The 19,391-nt window shown below is 37.6% G+C and overlaps 2 protein-coding genes across 2 annotated transcripts; one reads left to right on the top strand and one right to left on the bottom strand.

Moving 5' to 3' along the window:
* Positions 1-132: 132 nt before the first annotated feature.
* Positions 133-3,112, bottom strand: LOC134637320 (uncharacterized). The gene is made up of 4 exons (XM_063487721.1): positions 2,930-3,112; positions 1,915-2,108; positions 1,750-1,826; positions 133-1,499 (listed from the first exon to the last, which is right to left on the bottom strand). Exons 2-4 carry the CDS (start codon positions 2,038-2,040, stop codon positions 662-664), a joined length of 1,041 nt encoding a protein of 346 aa, XP_063343791.1. The 5' UTR covers positions 2,041-2,108; positions 2,930-3,112; the 3' UTR covers positions 133-661.
* A 7,765-nt stretch (positions 3,113-10,877) lies between these two features.
* On the top strand, positions 10,878-19,323 carry otoa (otoancorin). Its single transcript, XM_063484850.1, has 23 exons — positions 10,878-10,919; positions 11,018-11,211; positions 11,290-11,423; positions 11,827-11,945; positions 12,043-12,179; positions 12,543-12,648; positions 12,779-12,994; positions 13,074-13,244; positions 13,331-13,471; positions 13,633-13,682; positions 14,705-14,825; positions 14,914-15,032; positions 15,123-15,264; positions 15,361-15,554; positions 15,839-15,929; positions 16,095-16,215; positions 16,441-16,622; positions 17,133-17,282; positions 17,357-17,499; positions 17,969-18,105; positions 18,230-18,327; positions 18,786-18,939; positions 19,241-19,323. The coding sequence occupies exons 1-23, from the start codon at positions 10,878-10,880 to the stop codon at positions 19,321-19,323; spliced, it is 3,045 nt and encodes a 1,014-aa protein (XP_063340920.1).
* Positions 19,324-19,391: the final 68 nt, after the last annotated feature.

Here is a 19,391-nt window from a genome sequence, read left to right as displayed (position 1 = left end):
GACAAAACTTGATTACGGAACTGGTACTTGAGTGCTGATAGTTGAGTTCCAGTTATTGATAATTCTAATTCATTGCAAATGTTGAATGTTAATACTGTTTAATTATACTACTATATTACTATTCATATTCAACAAAATTGTTTATCAAAATTATAAAGTAAATCACTAAATCGTTTTAAAATCATAAGTGACATTGTGCTTTTGTAACATCCAAAATACCATTTGTCATTTTCTTCATTCAGTTGTGTTATTGTCTAAATGTATGTCAGTATGCTAGGCATGGATTTTTAAATACTTACCATGTAAATAAGTTCTGCACAAATTCAATGTTTTAATGTGTGTTTTTAAAAAATGAAATTGATGCCATTGCTTAAATAACAGTTTATTGATTTCACATAAAAGTAACATGTAACAACAAGTAACAACAAAAAAATTCATGAAATACATTGCAAATAAAACATCAGTTATTTTGTTCCAGCCAGCCTGAAGGATCTGTTTTCCTTTTTGCTATGTTTTCACTGTTCATTTTTCCAAACACAGGTATCTTGGCATATATATGTAAAAAAAGAAGTAGTCAGCCTTTTCTCTGATTGCATTGTGCACATCTGTATCCATGTATATTCTTTGCACTAGGTAGTCCTCTTGTGCCCACACAACAAAGTCACACCACTGCATCCCACTGATGAGCAGTTGTCCTTGCACTTGCCAGTAATATGCGTGGCTCTTTTTTTAGTTTAGGGGTACCACATTCCATCTGCACATATTTGCAGTCAATAACGTTTTGTACATTGGGACATTTGAATTCAACAAGGCCAAACTGGGGGTATTCATTGGGGTCAAAAACAACACCATCAGGAGATGCAGCAAGCCAGGGGGCAATGGGGTGAATGACCAGACCACAGGGTGAGTAGTTAACATTCATTAGCCTACTATACTCTGCTGCTATTACAGGCTCCATCTCAGTTCCTCTCCTTATGTCTGCTGTTTGCCTTGTTCCCTTCAATATACGCTCTGCTAGTGACTCTGCCGAGCTCTGGCCTCTGACGTGACACACCTCCCGAAACTTAGAGGCAGTCACTCTGGGCCTGCGGAGCTGATGCCACTCAGATGAAGAGCTTTGCTCACGTGTAGCTTCCTCTATTTTGTGAGCCATTTCCAGAGTTACAGACAAGCTTTTCAGATGCAGAAGCTCTTCTTCTGAGCACACAAACACACAATCTGATGGCAAGATGTCATACCCCTCCAGAGGCAAGTGCGGTGTTGGTGGTGCATCACGGTGTAGTGTGATGTACCGGGTTGTCAAAACCGGCTGCTGATATGACAGAACACTGCCCTCCTGCACCAGCCCAAAGGCACTTTCCACAAGGGGCTTGTCAGGTCTCATGTTCATTGTGGTCACAAGTAGCCTGTCCTCAATATTAAATTTTGCATATTCCTCCATTATTCTGAACAAGCAAGGATCTGGTAACGGACCCACCATGCCTCTGTAGAAGTCACTCCTAAAGAAAACATCAATGACAATAATGTAAGGAAGAAGGTTATTATACTGAACAACAACTAAACTAAAAACTAAAAGGTGTAAAACAGTGGTGCATAAGTTAGAGACTGGGATGTATATGTACATGACTGAGTTAGCCGTCTTCAGAAAGTGTTGTATGTAAATTAATACCTATTCTGACACATGTACGTATGAACAAATAGCAACATGCATTTGTAACACAGGAAACCAAATTTTACAAATCTAATTACCGTACTCCAGTATGGGCCATCCTATTTGGTACCGGCTTAGTGAAGATCATGGAGTTGATGGGTCCTGGCTTCACACCCTAACAGAAGACACATTTACTATGGATGGTGTTGCTGTTCATATGTAAACATGGATTAATTCAAAAACTTTAACCTCATTTAAATTACCACTGTCCGTGGCTTGTGCCATTGCTGTTCAGATTCCGTGCAGCTATGCACAGGGGGGACAACCGGCACTCTGAGTTGTGAGTAGTGTGCTGTTTGGAAGAGCAATGCCACTGTGTGATTGCACATAACAGCACCTGCCACACAGGAGCACTGGCTATGTGTCAGTACCACCGCGATGAATCCAGAAGCTTAATCTACGAAGAAAGAACGAAAATTAAAAATGTAACATCATCTTCATGGAAGAGCCGAACAGGAACATAGTTCAGTGTTATGGTTACTAACCCCTACAGGCTTACCCTCCTGAATGCTTAGTGTTTCCTTCTCTCCCTATTAAAACAACTTAACCATCCTTGATAACTGTAATAACTTAGATTGTGTATATTTGCAGTATTAACTTGGTGTCAAATGTTTCTGATCACCCAAACACACGTTGATTAAACTATCTGACTAGTCAAATTAGGAGTGATAAAGCAGGGAGACAAGGAAAACATTCAAGTTGATGGGCTTTTAGGAATGAACTTAACTAATGCTTAAATGAACTGAACCCCACTGAACGGGGATTAACAACTTTACACAGCTTCCTGCCTACACTTAGTCTGTGTGGTGCCTCACTCTTCCTCATTGACCTGTAGCACAGGGCTCTCACACCGACCTCCCCTGACAACCTGTCTTTATTGGACACTGAATAAAGATACAAGTACCATTAGCATTATTTCTGTATTACTCATGTCAGCACGTCTTAAACATATGTACTTTACACTTAGCAAGAGTAGCATTAGGTAGTTAACTACCTCCTTAGTTAGCCAACTACCTAACGCTATTATAACAGTGTCTAACAACAAAAGTGACATTAGTTAAGAAAACCTCAACTATAGTTTCGGACGACATAAAACACCGTTTAAGAAAACATGTAATGTAGAGAATTGACATCAAATGACGGACATAGCGGAGTAACGTAGTGTTTGCATTTGACGTTAGCTAACGTTTCTTTGTCGGTTAATTTACGTTTTCTTACCTTCGTAGTTGTGTATATATGATGCAGCATATAACTTAAATCCTTTATCTAATTTGATGGCTGGGATAGTCGTCACTCTGCAAATCCGATGAACATCAGTGATGTTCAATTTTGGGAGCTCTTGTAGGCAGCGAGTGTAGAACGTCGCCATGGTTTAACCATACCGGAAGCACTGGGGCAGGACTACATAGAACGCGGAAGTGATTGTGCAAGTAGTCCATATAATTAATGTAAACGTTTTTTGTTTTTTTTAGCAAGTGTCGTGGATATTAGGAATCAAACACAGACACCTAAACCATTTTTAAATTTAAAGAATCACTTTTTACTCCTTCATAGTGTAAGTTCCATGTGCATACGAGGTGGACATAAACTCTTTCCAGGTAGGCGGGCCAGTTTATAATAATCCTTTTACAGTGAAAATAGGATGGACTTGGCTAAAAGACAAAACTACTCAAGGTGAAAAGGTATAGGCCAATTTGCTGCATTTGTCTGGTACTTCTTTTCTTTTTGGCAACTATTCTCTGTAATTATTTAAATCTTTATAGACAGATTTTCTTTTGTTTGAATGGTACTGCCAGTAACAGTAAGCTAGTAAATAAAGGCAATATTAGCTAACTTAAAAAAAGCAAAGTAAAGAATTAATCCTGCAGCCATAAGCAGAAAAAAGTTGGACAGCTGAAGGTAAAAGATATTAAGCAAGAATATTTGCATTATTAACTTTTTTCACCTTCCTATAATCCTTACAGGCATTTTTAATGTGTAACAGCAGGCTAATAAGTAAAAGATAGCTCAAGTTAGCTTACTTAGCTAAGTTAACGGAAATTTGCTGGGCAAGGAGTTGGTGGCACAGTAAATAGTGAAGGTAAATGGATCAATGTGAGCTGAAAACACATTAAATAAAAACATCCGTATAAGTTCTTTATTGTTCTTGTAACCATTGCAGTCTTTTTAGGTGTATGTGAAAAACGGCTAATGGTAATAGTAGGCTAATGAGTAAACGTTTGCTAACCCTTAGTTAACTATTAGCTCATTTAGCTTAGGTAATGTTTGGAAATATTATTAAGTAAATATTTAATATTAGTAAATATTAAATTAAAAATTTGAGCTTAACACTTGACCAGACTTAAACTGACATGAGTGCGATTACTTGGTTGGGGTGTGTTTTTATTTTGAAGTGTATTTCCGTTTCTAGTTTGGTCTAATTTGAAGAAGAGTTAAGAAGGAATTCAATTTAATTTCTTTATTGATTTTAACACAACAGTTAGGTAATAGTGTAATTATATTTAACGAGAAAAGGATGTCCATCTGATGCATTATTGTAAAGAGACAAGGATATAATTGTGCCCCATGTGTGATTTGCTTTAATCCCATTTGAGCTATATACGCTCAGCCACATGGACTTCTTTAAATACTGCTTGTTAGGAACTAGTGAGGCAACTGCACAGTGCTCAGTGCTCTAGATATTATGATGAACTTTAAAAAATATTATTGGTCTAATGTCCTGTCAGATACTTTATTTACTTAATAGTAAGATAGGTGAGCTATCGACTGTTTTTTAAATAGTAGCCTTACTCACCAGTGGCAGTTGTTTCATATTTATGTGCTTTCGACCTGGAAAATGTAAATAGTCTTTTTTTGTTTTGACTTCACACTTTTATATGAATAATACTTGTATTTGGGCTGTGGTATGTTTATCTTAAATACAATATAACTGAGATATTATCATTACATAAACTCTAAATAAACATTGTGCTTCACTGAATTTATTAGAATAACAGCTTCAGAGTTACCGATGATTACTTTTATTAATGATTTGTGAATGATTTTATTCACAACTTTAATGTGAATTCTGTGAATTAATGTTCTCTTCAACAGACCTTATACGCAATTACATCACATTTTTGTTGACACTTGCTACTAATGTAATATAACTAGTATACGTGCACAGCAGATGAGAATTACATGATATACATACATGCCCATACATGATATGATCAAAGCTCCTGGACCACTCACACATTAGACTTATTCCAGAGGAGGTTTGGAGGTCTGCAGTTAGTCAATGGGCACGCACTTGTTAGCCCTGCTCTGAAACTTTAAGTCACCTCAGCAGCAACTTTGCTTCTTTATGGTTGAGCTACTGTGGTTCCTAAATGCTTCCACTTTGCAATATCACTTATCGTTAATCAAGCAGTATCTAGGAGAGAGAAAACTTCACAAAATTTCACAAACTTGTTGTAATGTTGTCATTGTATTATAATGCCACACACAAATTCGATGAGCTCTTTTTAATTACCCATTCTTTAAACAAATGTTTGTTAAAGCAGAGTGTTTAAATGCTTGATTTTGTCCACATACGGTCTTCTATATAGTTTATGCAAACAAATAACAGAATTTTATAAGACCAGATTTATGTCACTTCACAATTTACCCATTGAAGTGTCCTCTTTCAAGGTTTTTCTTATGTAGCACGATGTTTGTTTGATTCATACTTGATAATAACTATGCAACTCAATATCATGGCAAAGTAAATAATAATAGACACACATGCAAAAGTTGTAGTAAGTTTCAGTAAGCTGCAGTACCAGCAGAGAGAGATATTTTATTTTAAACATGAAAATATCACAGGAATGTGTGTAAACAGACATTATCAACAGTTACATGTAAATACATACTAGTAGCCTAGCTTAATTGTTCAAGGACCCTGGATTCATACCTTCCTTGCTCGCCAGCGACTTCTTGGCCTTGAATATAGTATCTCCCCCTGCTGGTAGTGCAATTTCTGCATGTGTGTCCATTTCACACTTAGAATAGGCAAAGCGTGAAATGGACATGGTGGACCAGCGTGTCTATAAGACGCTTTGCTGTGATATAGGATTGAATTATGAGATAAACCGTGTATATATAAAATGTGAAAGTTGATGTTTCTTTTTCTTGTGTGATTGGAGGAACTTAAGAACTTAATCACACCAGACCCTCTGTAGCACGTTGTAAAATAGTTAGGAGGTAGTAGCTGTGGGGTGACAGTTGTAATTTTGCTTAATGTTTTTCTTATTTTTTCTAGAACTGCAATACAGACATGATTGATTGGAAAAATCTGAGTTACATGAATGTAATAATGAATGCTCAGCGGTGTTAGCAATGAGTAAAGACAAAACTGTTTTGACTTATTACTGAAGTTTTGCCTGAAGAATCAGAAATTTTGTGAATTCAACGTGAAATTTATTTTGATTGTTAAAAAAGCAAATACTCACACACACACACACACACACACACACACACACACACACACACTCCCATTCACAGTGCTGTATTAATGCCATCCGCCTGCTTTGACTGTGTCAGTTACAGGTAGACATCCTCCCAGATCACATTAGTCACGAAGTACAGGCACAGAGGACGAACACTCTTATGCTTATGCATCCTGTTTTTTCTCAGATCTACCAAGGAGAAGACTGGTAATCTGTAAGTAACAACTAATTTATATATTCATAAGTTGCATAAGTTTTTTTTTTTTCTTTCTCAGTTCTTGTAATACTATTATTTAAATTTAACTGTAAACCTGTACAGATCTGGCACAGATGAACATTTATATTTTAATGTTTTGTTTTTCTCGCTAATAGATGATATAATAATAAAGAAAAGATATGCTCTAAATCCTGCTCTTACAATAGTACATACACACTGTTGAGACTGCGTGGTTAAAACACTCATTTTTGTTCTAATACTCTTTTCATTCTTTATTATTCATAATCTACTGAAATATTTAAATGAGAAGCAAAAAGGGAAATCCTAATTAATGTGAACCAAATACAAAAAAAGACAAAAAAAAGAAAAGAAGAGAAGACAAAAACGTGCTAAAATATTGTTCCACAGTACATTGTGTGCATTACCAAACCTGTTTTTCACTGCAAGGTATCCTCCAAAGTCCTCAGAGATTCCCAAAGGATGAATAGCTCAGACGGTTACTAGGGAAGTGTGATCATAAATCCTCACTGGAGGAAGTATATCACAAAACTGGAGGTGGCTCACATAGAGACAGTTTCAACAACAAGTGAAGACCAATGAGGATTAACTGCATGCAACTAGAAATGAAATTAAAGCACAAGAATGAAGATCTGTGCCAAACATGTCATTTGTGTTCATGTTAACACATTATGTAATACCATCCTGTCAAACAGACGCACAGCCTATCCACATGGCTCCGAAGGGAGGAACCTGTTTGGTTCTGCTCATCTTGTCCTCTGCAGTTTTCGGTAAGCTCCAAAAACATCACACTCAGTATACCCGTTTTACCCCTTTTTTATACTATATGTTTGTTAATGTAAATATGTGTTCTCATAGGCACATAAACATGCATGTATAAATGCAGTTAAAAGTGTGTGTTCATTAATGCACACCTTTACGTGTCTGCCTAGCTCAACTTCCACATATGGGGCCTCAAGAAAAAGCTGAGTTAGAAAAAGTGACTGAAAAACTGGTAAGGTGTTTTCTGAATTTCTCGTCAGTAGAAATGTATTTTTCAGGCTTAAGAGTAGGGCTGGAGCTGTCAGTTATTAAATAATTAAGTATTCTTATCAATTTATCGAGTAATCCGATATTGAATATTTTTTATAAAGAAAACATTTTCTTAAATCCCAAAATAAATAAATAATCACGGTAAAAAAATAAGATATACATGCAGCCGAAACTAAGGTAAAAAAAAGTCAAAAGAGCCTTTACGCTGTCTTCTTAGAGATCTTTCTTTCATTAGTAGGAGGCTTCATGTGTATTTTTTTTGTGCATGTATTTTTTAGTGTGCTAATAAATGAGTGTTTGTGTGTCTGTAAGCCTTTAAAAGAGCATTAAGAAAAGTGCGCATATCAACATTCTGAGGGCTGAGGTTTGATCAACCTCCCATCAGCTTTTTCCCAGTAAAGCCTTTAATGGAGCGGGTGAAACACTGGCATTTACATAGTGACAATTGAACGCATAGAGTCATGCAGTAAACAAAGCATCAAAGCGAATAAAATGTGTTCATATTCAGTTTGGGGCCAGTGATTTTAATTTGATTTTTTTTTCTTCATCAGATGAAGAAGTGCTACTATAGGGGTAAGAAAACTTTCAATACACTTTTTAAAGAGAAGAATGTGTATGTGTGTAAAGTACACCCTCTTTCACATTTTTATACATCACTACGTAATAAAAATAATCTGTTCATGAAAGAGTCTTTAAATTAGGCAAACACAACCTCAAATGTACAGCAATGCATGACACATTAATTACAAAAGTACACCCTTACTGCTTCCGTAGGCTTAAGAGGATAAGTACCAGCCTGGTGCTTCAGCTGCCCTTATTGATGCAACCCCCAAAAAGGGATTCGTGTCTCCGATTGGAATCGAACCAGCAAACCGATCATTCTTCTGTGAAAAGCATTGTTCACAAGTGTAATACAGTGGTCCCTCGTTTATCACGAGAGTTATGTTCTAAAAATAACCTGCAATCGGTGAAATCCACGAAGTACCCAACTTTATTTTTTACATTAAAACCCCTCACTACACCCTTAATACAGTTTTCTCAGACAGGCATGAAGAATTTCACACGTTTGTCTCTTGTTTAAAGACTCTCACAGTTCAAACCTTCGTAGAAAAATAAGTCCAGTATTATAGAATGAAACCAAAGATCAAACCCTGCTTTCAGGTCCAGAACATGGGAATAGAGCAGCTGTGAGAGAATTCAACATTAACGAATCAATGATACGGAAGTAGAGGAAGCAAGAAGAATGAGTTGAGTAAAGTTTGACTTATCTGACTATTTTGTTGCTTAATGCGCCTCATACTGCGGTGTAACTTATGGTCTGAAAAATACGGTAACTTCTACCTTCCTTTAGCATGTCTAGTAGTCCAACTTTTTGTGCAGTGGTTAGCATCGTCCTCTGCCTTTTGGGTGCTAGCGCCTTTGATAGTGAAAAAACATTTCGTTGACATTGTTGTGTTTGTGAGGGAGAAAACTTACAAACATACAGTACAGCACTTCAGAGTCACACTGCTAGAGATCGAAGATTTCTATAAATCTGACAAGCTGAACACATTCTGTACTGTACAGGAGACACGGCAGGGAGGAGATAGATTGACAATGGTCTACAGCCGACCAGGACGCAGAACACAAAGCGCTGTAAACAACAACCAAAACAAATCATGCCAAAAAAAGATCCACGAAAAGTGAACCGCATTATAGCGAGGGACCACTGTACATTCAACATAGTTGCCAGTCCTAGGAGTGAATTCCCCTGCAAACTGAATAGCTTCATTAAAAAATTAACATGTATAAAATCTTGGAACTGACACAAGGTGTACTGAAGCTGAACCTTAAAATGTTTTGTTGGAATAATTGTAATGTAACTCCAGTCACCATACTGAGTGCGTCAGTGTGAGAGTGTGAGTACCCTGACCACATTCTGTAATATGAGCCACAACTGATATGTGGCAAATGGTTTGATTTTACAGGATACCCAGAGCCTAATTTGATGCAGGTCCACAGTGTCTTCAACTCCAGGTAGTTCGTTTTTGTATTTTGTTGCTGTCCTGAAGAATCAAGTGGTCACTTCAGTTATCACACTGATATCGCTAAGCCATACATTTTGTCAAATAATGTCCATGGATCCATTTGAAATACCTTTATTTGGACTGTTGTGTAATATTTTTCTTTATGCTTATCCACTTTTTGTCGTCACCCCACTGAAACTCTTGTGATTTCAATAACTCAAGAAAAAAGTCACCGTAGATTTTCAAATTGATACCATAGATGCATCTACTAAAAATTGCGGACAAGCTCAAATCCCAGTGACCTCGACTTAAAGGTCAAAGGCCAGAGGTCAAGTTTTCTTTTGCAATAACTCAAGAACGAGGTAATGTGGGATTTTTAAACTGATACCATAGGTGCATCTACTATTAATCTTGGACAAGTTTGAATCTGAGTGATCTCAACCCCGAGGTCAGAGTAAGTTTTCTGAAAGTCTTTTGAACGTGATAATTGGGGATAATTTAGTTCTCTTGTCTATTTTGACCCTCAAGTTATTCTTCATCAATTTTCGTGCATAAACAAGGAAAAGAAATGTAACTAACCAACTAGTCTAAAACTTGGAAACATACTCCTTCAATGCTTATCTGCCGTTAAACCTAAAAATGAGGTTTTGGTCTCAGCTAGTGAACTTCAGAACAAGGCGACATAAGATTTTAAAATTGGTACCATACATGTGTCTACGAGGAGGCTGAGGGGTAACACTGGTGGTTGCCAGTATTTTCTTAAATAAGTGTAAAGAACAGATCTGCTTTTGTTTTTTGCTGCAAAATGTTAGTAAATAAGTTATTCATAAGCTATGACATTGGTATTTAACTCCATCTTAAGAATATGTTTTTGCCTGGTCAAATGTGTCTAGTTAATCAAAGGATATTTGGTATATTTCATATGTGAAAACATTTCTTCTCATCAGCTTTTATTTGCTCTCTCATTACCCTTAGTGGTTCTGTGCAGAACAGAGACGCTAACCAGTCGAACGGCCTCCTTTCCACTTTTCGTCATCTCCTGACCTTAGTCACTACAGGAACAAACATGAAGTCATTTGGTCAACTCCCCGTGGATATTTCGCAAAAAATGGTTTGAACATATAAACATCAATACACCCATAATCACACATACTGTATAATCTATCTCCATTTCCTTAAAAAACATAGCCTTTTGAAATCGGATGATTCTTTTTGATACACTCTGTATTAACTGAAACATGTAATTCATTTTTTTTATAACTGTGAGTACCAGGTTAGTCATTGAAGTCACTGATTATTTAAAGCAGCTCTTATTGTCTTAATAGTCAGTATGAATTTTTTTGTTGTTGTTTGAGTTCTGACCGTTAATGTTTTTTCTGTCTGTCTGTTGTAACCAGATGTGGAATTGCAGCAATCTTCCAGGCATGATTGAGGTGATGAGAAACTATTCTGGTGGCATATCAAAGGCAAGGGAAACCCTCCCCCCCAAAAATAAATGCAATGGATAAATTGTTACTGTTTTTTAACAGTCTTATCATGTCTGCCATCTATCCTTTTCCCCTAGGAGGATTCTGGATGTTACATGCAAGCGTTTGCAGCCCCTCTTTCCTGGGCAACTTTGACCACACAGGATAAAAACAGCATGGACTCAAATGACTACAGAAAACTGATGTGGGCTGTTACACCTATGGCGGGGCTTATGCCCTTCCTAAAAACAAAACTTCTGATGAACGTAGACATCCCAAAGCTAAAAAACATGTGAGTATGCTTTTATGCAGTAATATTGTCTGGCTTTTTTGTAACCTTTGCTGTAACTAAACCTGTTGTTGGCTCCAGGATGGACATGTTGAAGGATATGTATGATCGCATACCTCCTGGTCAAAGGACTCATGTGGCTCAATGGGCAAAAGATCAGATCACCCAAAACTACTTCAGCTGTTCAATAAAGCCATGGGTTTACGCAGCATTAAGTAAGAAAAGTCAGAAATCAATTGATAAAATCTATGTACACACATACAGTTTTGTTAGCATAACTTCAGAGGCTATTATAGTTTTTCCTGATGGCATTTTTGATGTGAGAAAAACTGTAAATTGACTCATGTTACTTACGTTGGGACTTCCATTATACCCAGAACCTGCAAAACCCTGACTCTGATCTATGTTAAACCTTAATTTGTAGTTTTATCCCATTTGAACAATTTCTGTTTGAATTCAGTGAAATTTAAATGACCATACAGACAGATCCACCAACACACCACAGGCTCGCAAATACATTTTAAGAGGCTATTAAGATGCTTTGTTTTCTGCCTCATTTCTCTCGTTGCTTTTCTGATAAGTATAAATGTGCATTGTAAAACCTTGATTTATTAATAGAGCGTGTGGATATCTGCTCCCCTTCACTGAAATGGCTGAATTTGGAAGCACTGACTATTTTGGGACCCTACCTGTCCTATTTACCACCAAGTGATGTTGATTGTTCTTCTAAAGTAGAGGTAAGAGAAGGATAAAGAAGAAATAAGACGTGGAAGAGAAAAAAAACAACAAGGTTATAATTTTTTCCTGGTTGGTCTGCTTTGCTTTGTCTTCTAGCTATGCGAGTTTTTCTCTTCAACTAAGTTCAAATCCATCATGAAGGTAACCACGATGAACCCCACTCTGAGTAAGAAGTTGCTCCAAAGAATCCAAGAGTGCTTCAGTTCACAGGAGTTTCCAGAACATGTGGAAAAGTGTGTATACATGCGTATATTGATGTACATTAGCAGGTGCAGGTGTTAACAGTAAAAAAATTGATTTGTCACTATGGGGAAAGCCCAGTTTCTTCTTCTTTTTCTGCTCTAACATGTCTGCTGTGAAAGAAGTGATAGGAAGCATTGCAGGAAAAGGATCTAGCTGTGCATAACGTGTCATGTCATTTTTTAAAAGACTGCCGAGTGGTTTTACTTTACCTGCTACATACCAAAATAACACAACATCACTGAGGTTTCTGATCTTAGATCTTATAGGGACAGAAAGAAACACAAGGTTTCACACAAAAATGTGTGAAGGATTTGAAATAATCACTACATTGTCTGGTATTTGAATCTCCACAGACTTGGCCCACTGGCTTGCTATTATGATCCCCCAGAGTTGAATGCTAACTTCAGTGGGAAACTCCTCTCTCAACTGGACCAGTGTGACAGCTCCCAAATCAAAGGGGTATTTTTCACTTACTTATGCTTACCCAAACTTTCACGTTTATCTTCTTTGGTCAAAGATTTGAATTGTTTCTTGAATCTCAATAGTGTCATAATTACTCGTTCTCTCTTTTATCCTTCCCCCACACAAGCTGAAGACACAGCTTCTCAGTTCTCTGAGGTCACTGTCAAGCCCTGCTCAAATAATACAAGACTTAAGCAGTACTGTTACTGCATTGTCTGCCAAAGAAATTGCTGCAATCCCTGCCACCAATCTCACACAGGCTCTCAAAAATCTGGGACCCAACATCCGATGGACAAGGAGCCAGCTGCATGCTCTTATCGAGAAACATCTGGGTGAAAAGAAAGTGGGTGGATTCAGCTGACAGCTTGTGTCAGATAGCCGTCCTCATTGCTTGATACTTACCTCATTCTGCTCTGCCTCAGTGTAAACAGATATCCGGGATGGAGCTGATGAAACTTCAGCCCGTTGCAGAAGGTTTGCCAAACTGTATACTGAAACAGGTAAAAGCTGTAGAGGTCCTGAATGAGCCAGAGGGCCTAAAGAACATCTCCAAACGACTGAGCAGGGGACAGCTAATGGCCATGCTGGTGGGGGTGAGTTATTCATGTTTCTTCATTTCATCAAACCAAATACATGGTGTCTTAAACAAAAAGTATGTATTCTTTCTGTTTTCCTGTAGATGCTTAAGGAAATGCATCCTCCTGCACTGGTGCCAAAGTTGTCTTCCCAGTTACTTAACGTCGTTTCTATTAACATTTTGGCCGACGCAAATGTCACCTCTTTGGACCAAGTGACAAACAAAACTTGGACTCGGTCACAGGTAGTGATGCTAAGTACCCCTTAGGCAGCTTCATTGTATTATTTTGTTGAGTTTCCTAATTTATTTACTGTTACCATGCATTGCTGTAGTAAGTATATGACTGATTTCGTCATGTTGTTTTCTCTCAAAAATGGTGCCACTTGTGGTGTGTTCTTACTCAGGCAGCATACCTAGCAAAGAAGATGGCTGACCTAAAACAGCTTCAATTTAGGTGAGATAAGTATGCTGCTGACAAAATATCTGAAACTCCTTTTGGCAAAAAATAATTCCCTTCTAACAGAAAAACAGAAAGTGCATCCAAGGAATTTATTCACATAATCATTTCTACAGTAGTTTTGCTTAAAGCGCTTGACTTTATTACTTGATTCATCGGCAAATCTCAGAAATATTTCTCTATAGCTGGATATTTGCCACAAGTGGTAACATGACTTAACTGTAACAGAAAACATTATATTCATTAAATTTTTAGAGCTCTCTGTCTAAACTTGTCCATATAGGTTCTTGCTGAAGCGCCTGAATTGGCCCATTGACTCACTGCCGCCCTCATGGATCATTTTTATTGGCAGTCCTTTGACCTTTTTGAAGGATTACAAGTACAGAGAGAATACATTACTGCCTTAGAGCAACCTGTCAATGATATTGCTTTTAATTGAATGCATAATGCACGTGAACAGATTGCAGAGCTTATAAATAGTTATCTATAGATAGATAAATAGATAGATATTAGTGCTGTCAGCATTAATCTCGTTAAAATAACCACATTATTGCGGCAAATCTCCGTTAGCGAGTTATTGCAGATCGCCCTGTGCGTGGGGCTGCACGGCATCAGCGTGTTAGCGCGGTTAGCTCGTTAACACATTAGTCTACATCTCTTTGGCACTCACTTTCTGCCATGTAAACGCAAGTGTTTCACTTACATTTGTGGCTTATTTGATCATATCTAGTAGCACCTGTGTGAATGCAAAGTACAACCACATAAAGACCAAGAGCCCCCAGTACTGATGTTTTTTTTTCCTGCAGACTACTATAAAATCAAATTCACTGCACCATAAATTTCCTTACTACTTAATTTTATTCATTTAGTTGTTTCTGTGAAGCTCTTTAAGATTATCTTGTGATCTTTACCAAAGCCTTTAATGCAGGTTTACAATTTTCTTTGGTGCTTAAGTTACTGTCATGTTCTTGTTACTGTGTTTGTTGCTCCTACATCTGAAACGTTGTTGTCTAACGCAGGAAGATGCGTTCAGCCCTTCAGGGCATAACCTGTAAGATGATTAATGAAGTTCCTGACAGCGGTGTAATGGAAATGGCTTTGGCCATGGCAGAGTATCCAGAGTGGCTCTCCAAAGTTCAGGTAGGTATTTACTCACACATAAAAATCTTGTCTTTATATCGTGTGTGCAGTTCGCACAGAATAACTATTATAACAAACATGTTTCCAGGCAGGATGTGCTGCCAAAAAACTTTTTGCAACTTTGGTGAAAAAGAGAGCAGACTATTTCAAAACCATCACTGAACAGGAACTGGATAAGATTCCTTCAGCTTTGCTTCTTCACCTGCTGTAAGCAAATGGTGTATTTACTAGTTTAAAGTTTGTTTAGATTTTTTTAAGTTTGTGTTGAAATCTGTTTTCTCATTCCTTTTATCGTAGCCCTTCAGATGTGGACGATTTGCCTAGGTCTGTCTGTCCTATTTTCCTTGACAAGATGGAAGAAGCCAACATCAGCTCTTTGCCTCTTAATTCCCCGTCTCGTCCTGCGCTCACCAAGAAAGCCCTGTTCTGCCTAACCAATGTACACTCAAGGATACACATAGTAACAATAAGTATTATCTGATAAATTGATCCGCTTGTTCAACAGCAGTTAGAGATGTCTGCTGTGTTTTTGTAGGGGACAGATTTATCCAGCCTCACCGGTGGTGATCTGCCCAAGCTAGGACCCCTCGTATGTGAGCTGCAGCCTTCCCAGCTGCGTCTAATGAACCCTGATGTCCTCAACTCCGCTTTCCAGGAGATGGCTTCCTGCAAACATATTCCTCAACAATACAGGGCAGATATCATTAAGATGGTTCACCAGACCTTTGGGTAGGACATTCTCCTAATGAGCATTAAAGTTAATACAAAGAAAGACCATAGACTGTATATAAAAGATGCACAAGGCTTCCAGAAAAGTTATGGTTCTTACTGAATATAACATGAAGTTATATATATATATATATATATGCCTCTATCTGAGTGAATAAGGGGAAAAAAGCCAGTATGCTTTGTTCGAGTGACATTCAGCTTACATACATACATACATATTTTGTATAGAGCCAAACAAAAAAGCTAAAGTAGTAGTCTTGTGTACTTTTTTTAAACATCTGTAGAAATTCTTCTGATTGGACTGAGGACACTGTGGAATCAGTCGGTCCCCTTCTTCTTTGTGATAAGGTTGCCACGTCTGCTCTACCCAACAAAGTGCGTATCTGCCTTGTCCATTACATGCAGCTCATCTTGTGTTTGTTTTTGTCATGTTCATTATTAAGTCACTCAGAACTCAGAAGTGACTCTCCTGCTTGTGATTAAAAAGGGATATATATTTTCAGTTTTTGTTGATGTTGTCCCTCTCTGTATCTCCGTTAGCCTTGGATGAAGGATGTTCTTCATTACATGAAGTCACTGTCCTCTGATCCTTCAGATGCCCTGAAAAAGAAAATCTTTGCTCTTACCACCACTAGATCAAATGCAACACGTAAAAAGAGGGGTGAGAAGGAGGCACGCTTTATCTGTTTTGCAACAATTCAGTTTTATATTTCTGTTTTTTGTAGTTCTTGTGTCTCTAACAGCAAGAGCAACACTGATCATGGTGATAGCAGCGTTACTTTTTATTTGAATCTCTGCCACAGTTTAGTTTTCAGTTTAAATTAAAATACATTTTATTTTAAGTGGTTTTTAAAAAGCCTTATGATTATATTGTCTATACCTGTAGAGATCCTGAGAGAACCCACTGAGAATTTGATTCAAGAACTGGGAATGGATAATGTGTACTGGTCAGCAGGAGAGCTGGATAAGATGTCAAACAGCACTTTCCTTTCCACTGTAGAAGTACTTGGAGAAATCCCTAACTACAGTGGAGATCAACTGGCTGTGCTCAGCAAAAAAGCTACCGAGGTACAGTGAGACACAGTCATCTTGGTTTCGTTCACTCGCCAGTCTGTTTTTTCTTTCCAGCATTTCTAGTTTTAACAGTTGGCTTTGATTAGGGCACTCACAGTGAGATTGCCACAGTAATAAAAAAATATTGTAAATCAAGGTGGAACATAAAAGGTTTTTTCCACTTTCCCACAATTAATAATAATTAATACAGCTCACTAATGAAAGTTAAGGTGTACATTTTGAATGATCAATATTTTAATATTATTGAACCAAGATCTAATTGAGCAGTTATTATCCCTGTTTGTCTAAACTGATAAACTGACCTAGGTACAATTTGAAGTTAATGGAAGTTAGAGAGGAATAACGTCTGTGTAAATATCCAAACAAATGAAACGCTACACTCTCCTGGTGTCAAAATTAAAATGCAATCTGTAACTTCTTAAGGTTGCATTTGCTGGTCTGTATGTAGAAATCCTATATTTAGTTATTTTGTGTTAGTGTGAATATTTCTGTGTATTTCTTTAGGCCTTTGGCCCTGTGTCACAGATGAACGAGCGCGTGGTCATACAGCTTGAATGTATAAATCAGGGTTTTTCTAACTCTGACCTGGAGAATCTCCCCTTGCCTATGGATATTGTAGAGGGAATTTCCCGCTGTGGCTGGACTCAATCACAGGTGAAGCATAGAAACAGCATTGCATGCTCACCGCTATATCGATTACACACATGACATGACTCATGTGCCAATAGATGGAGTCGTTGTGGAGGGGAATTGCCAAATATAACAATCTGAAAGCGCAGCAGCTGGGAGCAGCAGAGATGGTATCACTGAACCGGCTCATCTGTGGCCTGAGCTCCGGCGAGATCAGACAGCTCAACATCAGCGCCTTCAAGTTTGTCCACCCCACATCTCACTTTTTATTTTATTTACGTCACCCATTTTTTCCAGGCTCTTATTTTCACAGATTATTTTTTGTTTATCTAATGATCCATGACTGCCCACAGCCCATCTCCTCCCACCTCTGTAACAGTAATGAAAGTGCATATTGTACTTTTGAGAAGTGAAAATTCAAGTGATATCCTGTCATATGCAGATAAAAGAAATCTTAACCTCCGCCACCCATTCAAGACCTTTTAAAAGTTTCTTTTTTTAAATTTTTAGCTGTGATGTCTTCTTATTTCTAAAGCAGCGATCATAAATAGTTCATAAATACTTTCTTTCTGGTCAGGTGCATAAACAAACCTTTTTTTAGAGTAGATTCGTTCACAGGTAGTGATGCTAAGATTATTTTAACTTTAAAGAGCTGCACAATGATACAGAGTCACAATTGCACGATGTGTGAAAGTTTGTGTTTGTCGCAGGAGGGCTGTGGGCTCGATGGATGGTATTAAGTGCTCCTTTCAGATTTTACAGCAATTAAAAACTCTAGCTGTGGCTGCGTTTGGGAAACCCAGCACCTGGACAGAACCACAGGTTGCAGACTTGGGCAACATACTTGGTAAGATAATATCTGTGAACAAAAAAAACCCCCATTGGAATATTTCATAAAAATACCTGTAAAGTGTCACCTGGGAGAGAAATTAGCTTTCACTTTTGGTAATGTTTTCATCTGTGTCCCTAAGCTGGGCTGGATGCATCGGAGCTGGCTTCTTTGGACCCATCTGTCTTTCCATTTGTCAGCAGGACGTGTATCCCACTCATCCCTCCAAACAATTTTGCTGTAAGCAGCTTTTTATTTCCTACTATTGTTTTTAAGCTAGAAGCCAAACCTAGAGACCAGATTTAACAAATACATTCACTCGAGTGTTGGGCCGTGCCGAAATAGGCCTACATACAAAAACCCTTAATTTATATTTTTACCAATATTTTATAAGAGAAAATTTGAGCTCAGGTGGACTGAGCTCAAATGTATACTATGTTTTACTTTTATTAAGCTCACTCCATTTCAAAGCAGATCATAAAAACGTAATTAGTTACAATAAGGTAGATAAAGGTTTTCACAGGGTACAGTGAAAGACAACAAATATTGTCATTATGAAGAGGATAAATGCATCACTAATAACATTGAAATTAAAGTTCGCTTGTTCTACATGTGTGAGTGAATATATGTCAGTACAAATTTTGAATGCAGGACTTTTATTTTATTAAATGTTGTATGCCTGACTGTTTTCCCTGCAGGTACTCTCTGTTGCTCAGCTGGAGGCCCTTGGGCCTGACAATGCAGCAACGGTGACCACTGAACAGCGAAATCTGTTGAATAATGATCAACTTGACACACTTGAAACGGCTCTGACTGGTTTTCGTAACCAGACACAAAGAGCTGTTCAATCAGGTAAAAACACAAATTTGCACAGCATTTAATTCACACGTTCTTCGTCATCTAAATATTTTGAAGTATTTGGAACAAGTTAAATTTCATCCTGCCATTAAACCCTGCCATGAAGGCTTGGCTTATTCTGAAAAACCTAATTTCAGAGTGTTTTCAACATAAATATGACTTAAATTGTTTATTAACAATATAATAACAATTGTTATGATATATTTATATATCAATATGTAAATATTAGACTTTGGTTTTAATGACACTTGAATGTTATCACTGAGAAGTCTTTATATTTCACTGCTATGTCCAGGAGCTCCATCGCTGGGTGCAGAGGGGCTCTCAGCCTTCATGAAGCCCCTTCTCTTGCTTCTCATTGGGTTTCTCCTGCTGTGAGTCATCACATCCATCTGCTTAAGCTAATTACAGACCTAGAATGATAATAATAATAATAATAATAAACA

Source organism: Pelmatolapia mariae, linkage group LG10_11 (assembly GCF_036321145.2).
Source record: "Pelmatolapia mariae isolate MD_Pm_ZW linkage group LG10_11, Pm_UMD_F_2, whole genome shotgun sequence".
NCBI classification, from domain to species: domain Eukaryota; kingdom Metazoa; phylum Chordata; class Actinopteri; order Cichliformes; family Cichlidae; genus Pelmatolapia; species Pelmatolapia mariae.
Note: the sequence above shows the minus strand (reverse complement) of the source record. Positions and strands in the feature narration are given on the sequence as shown.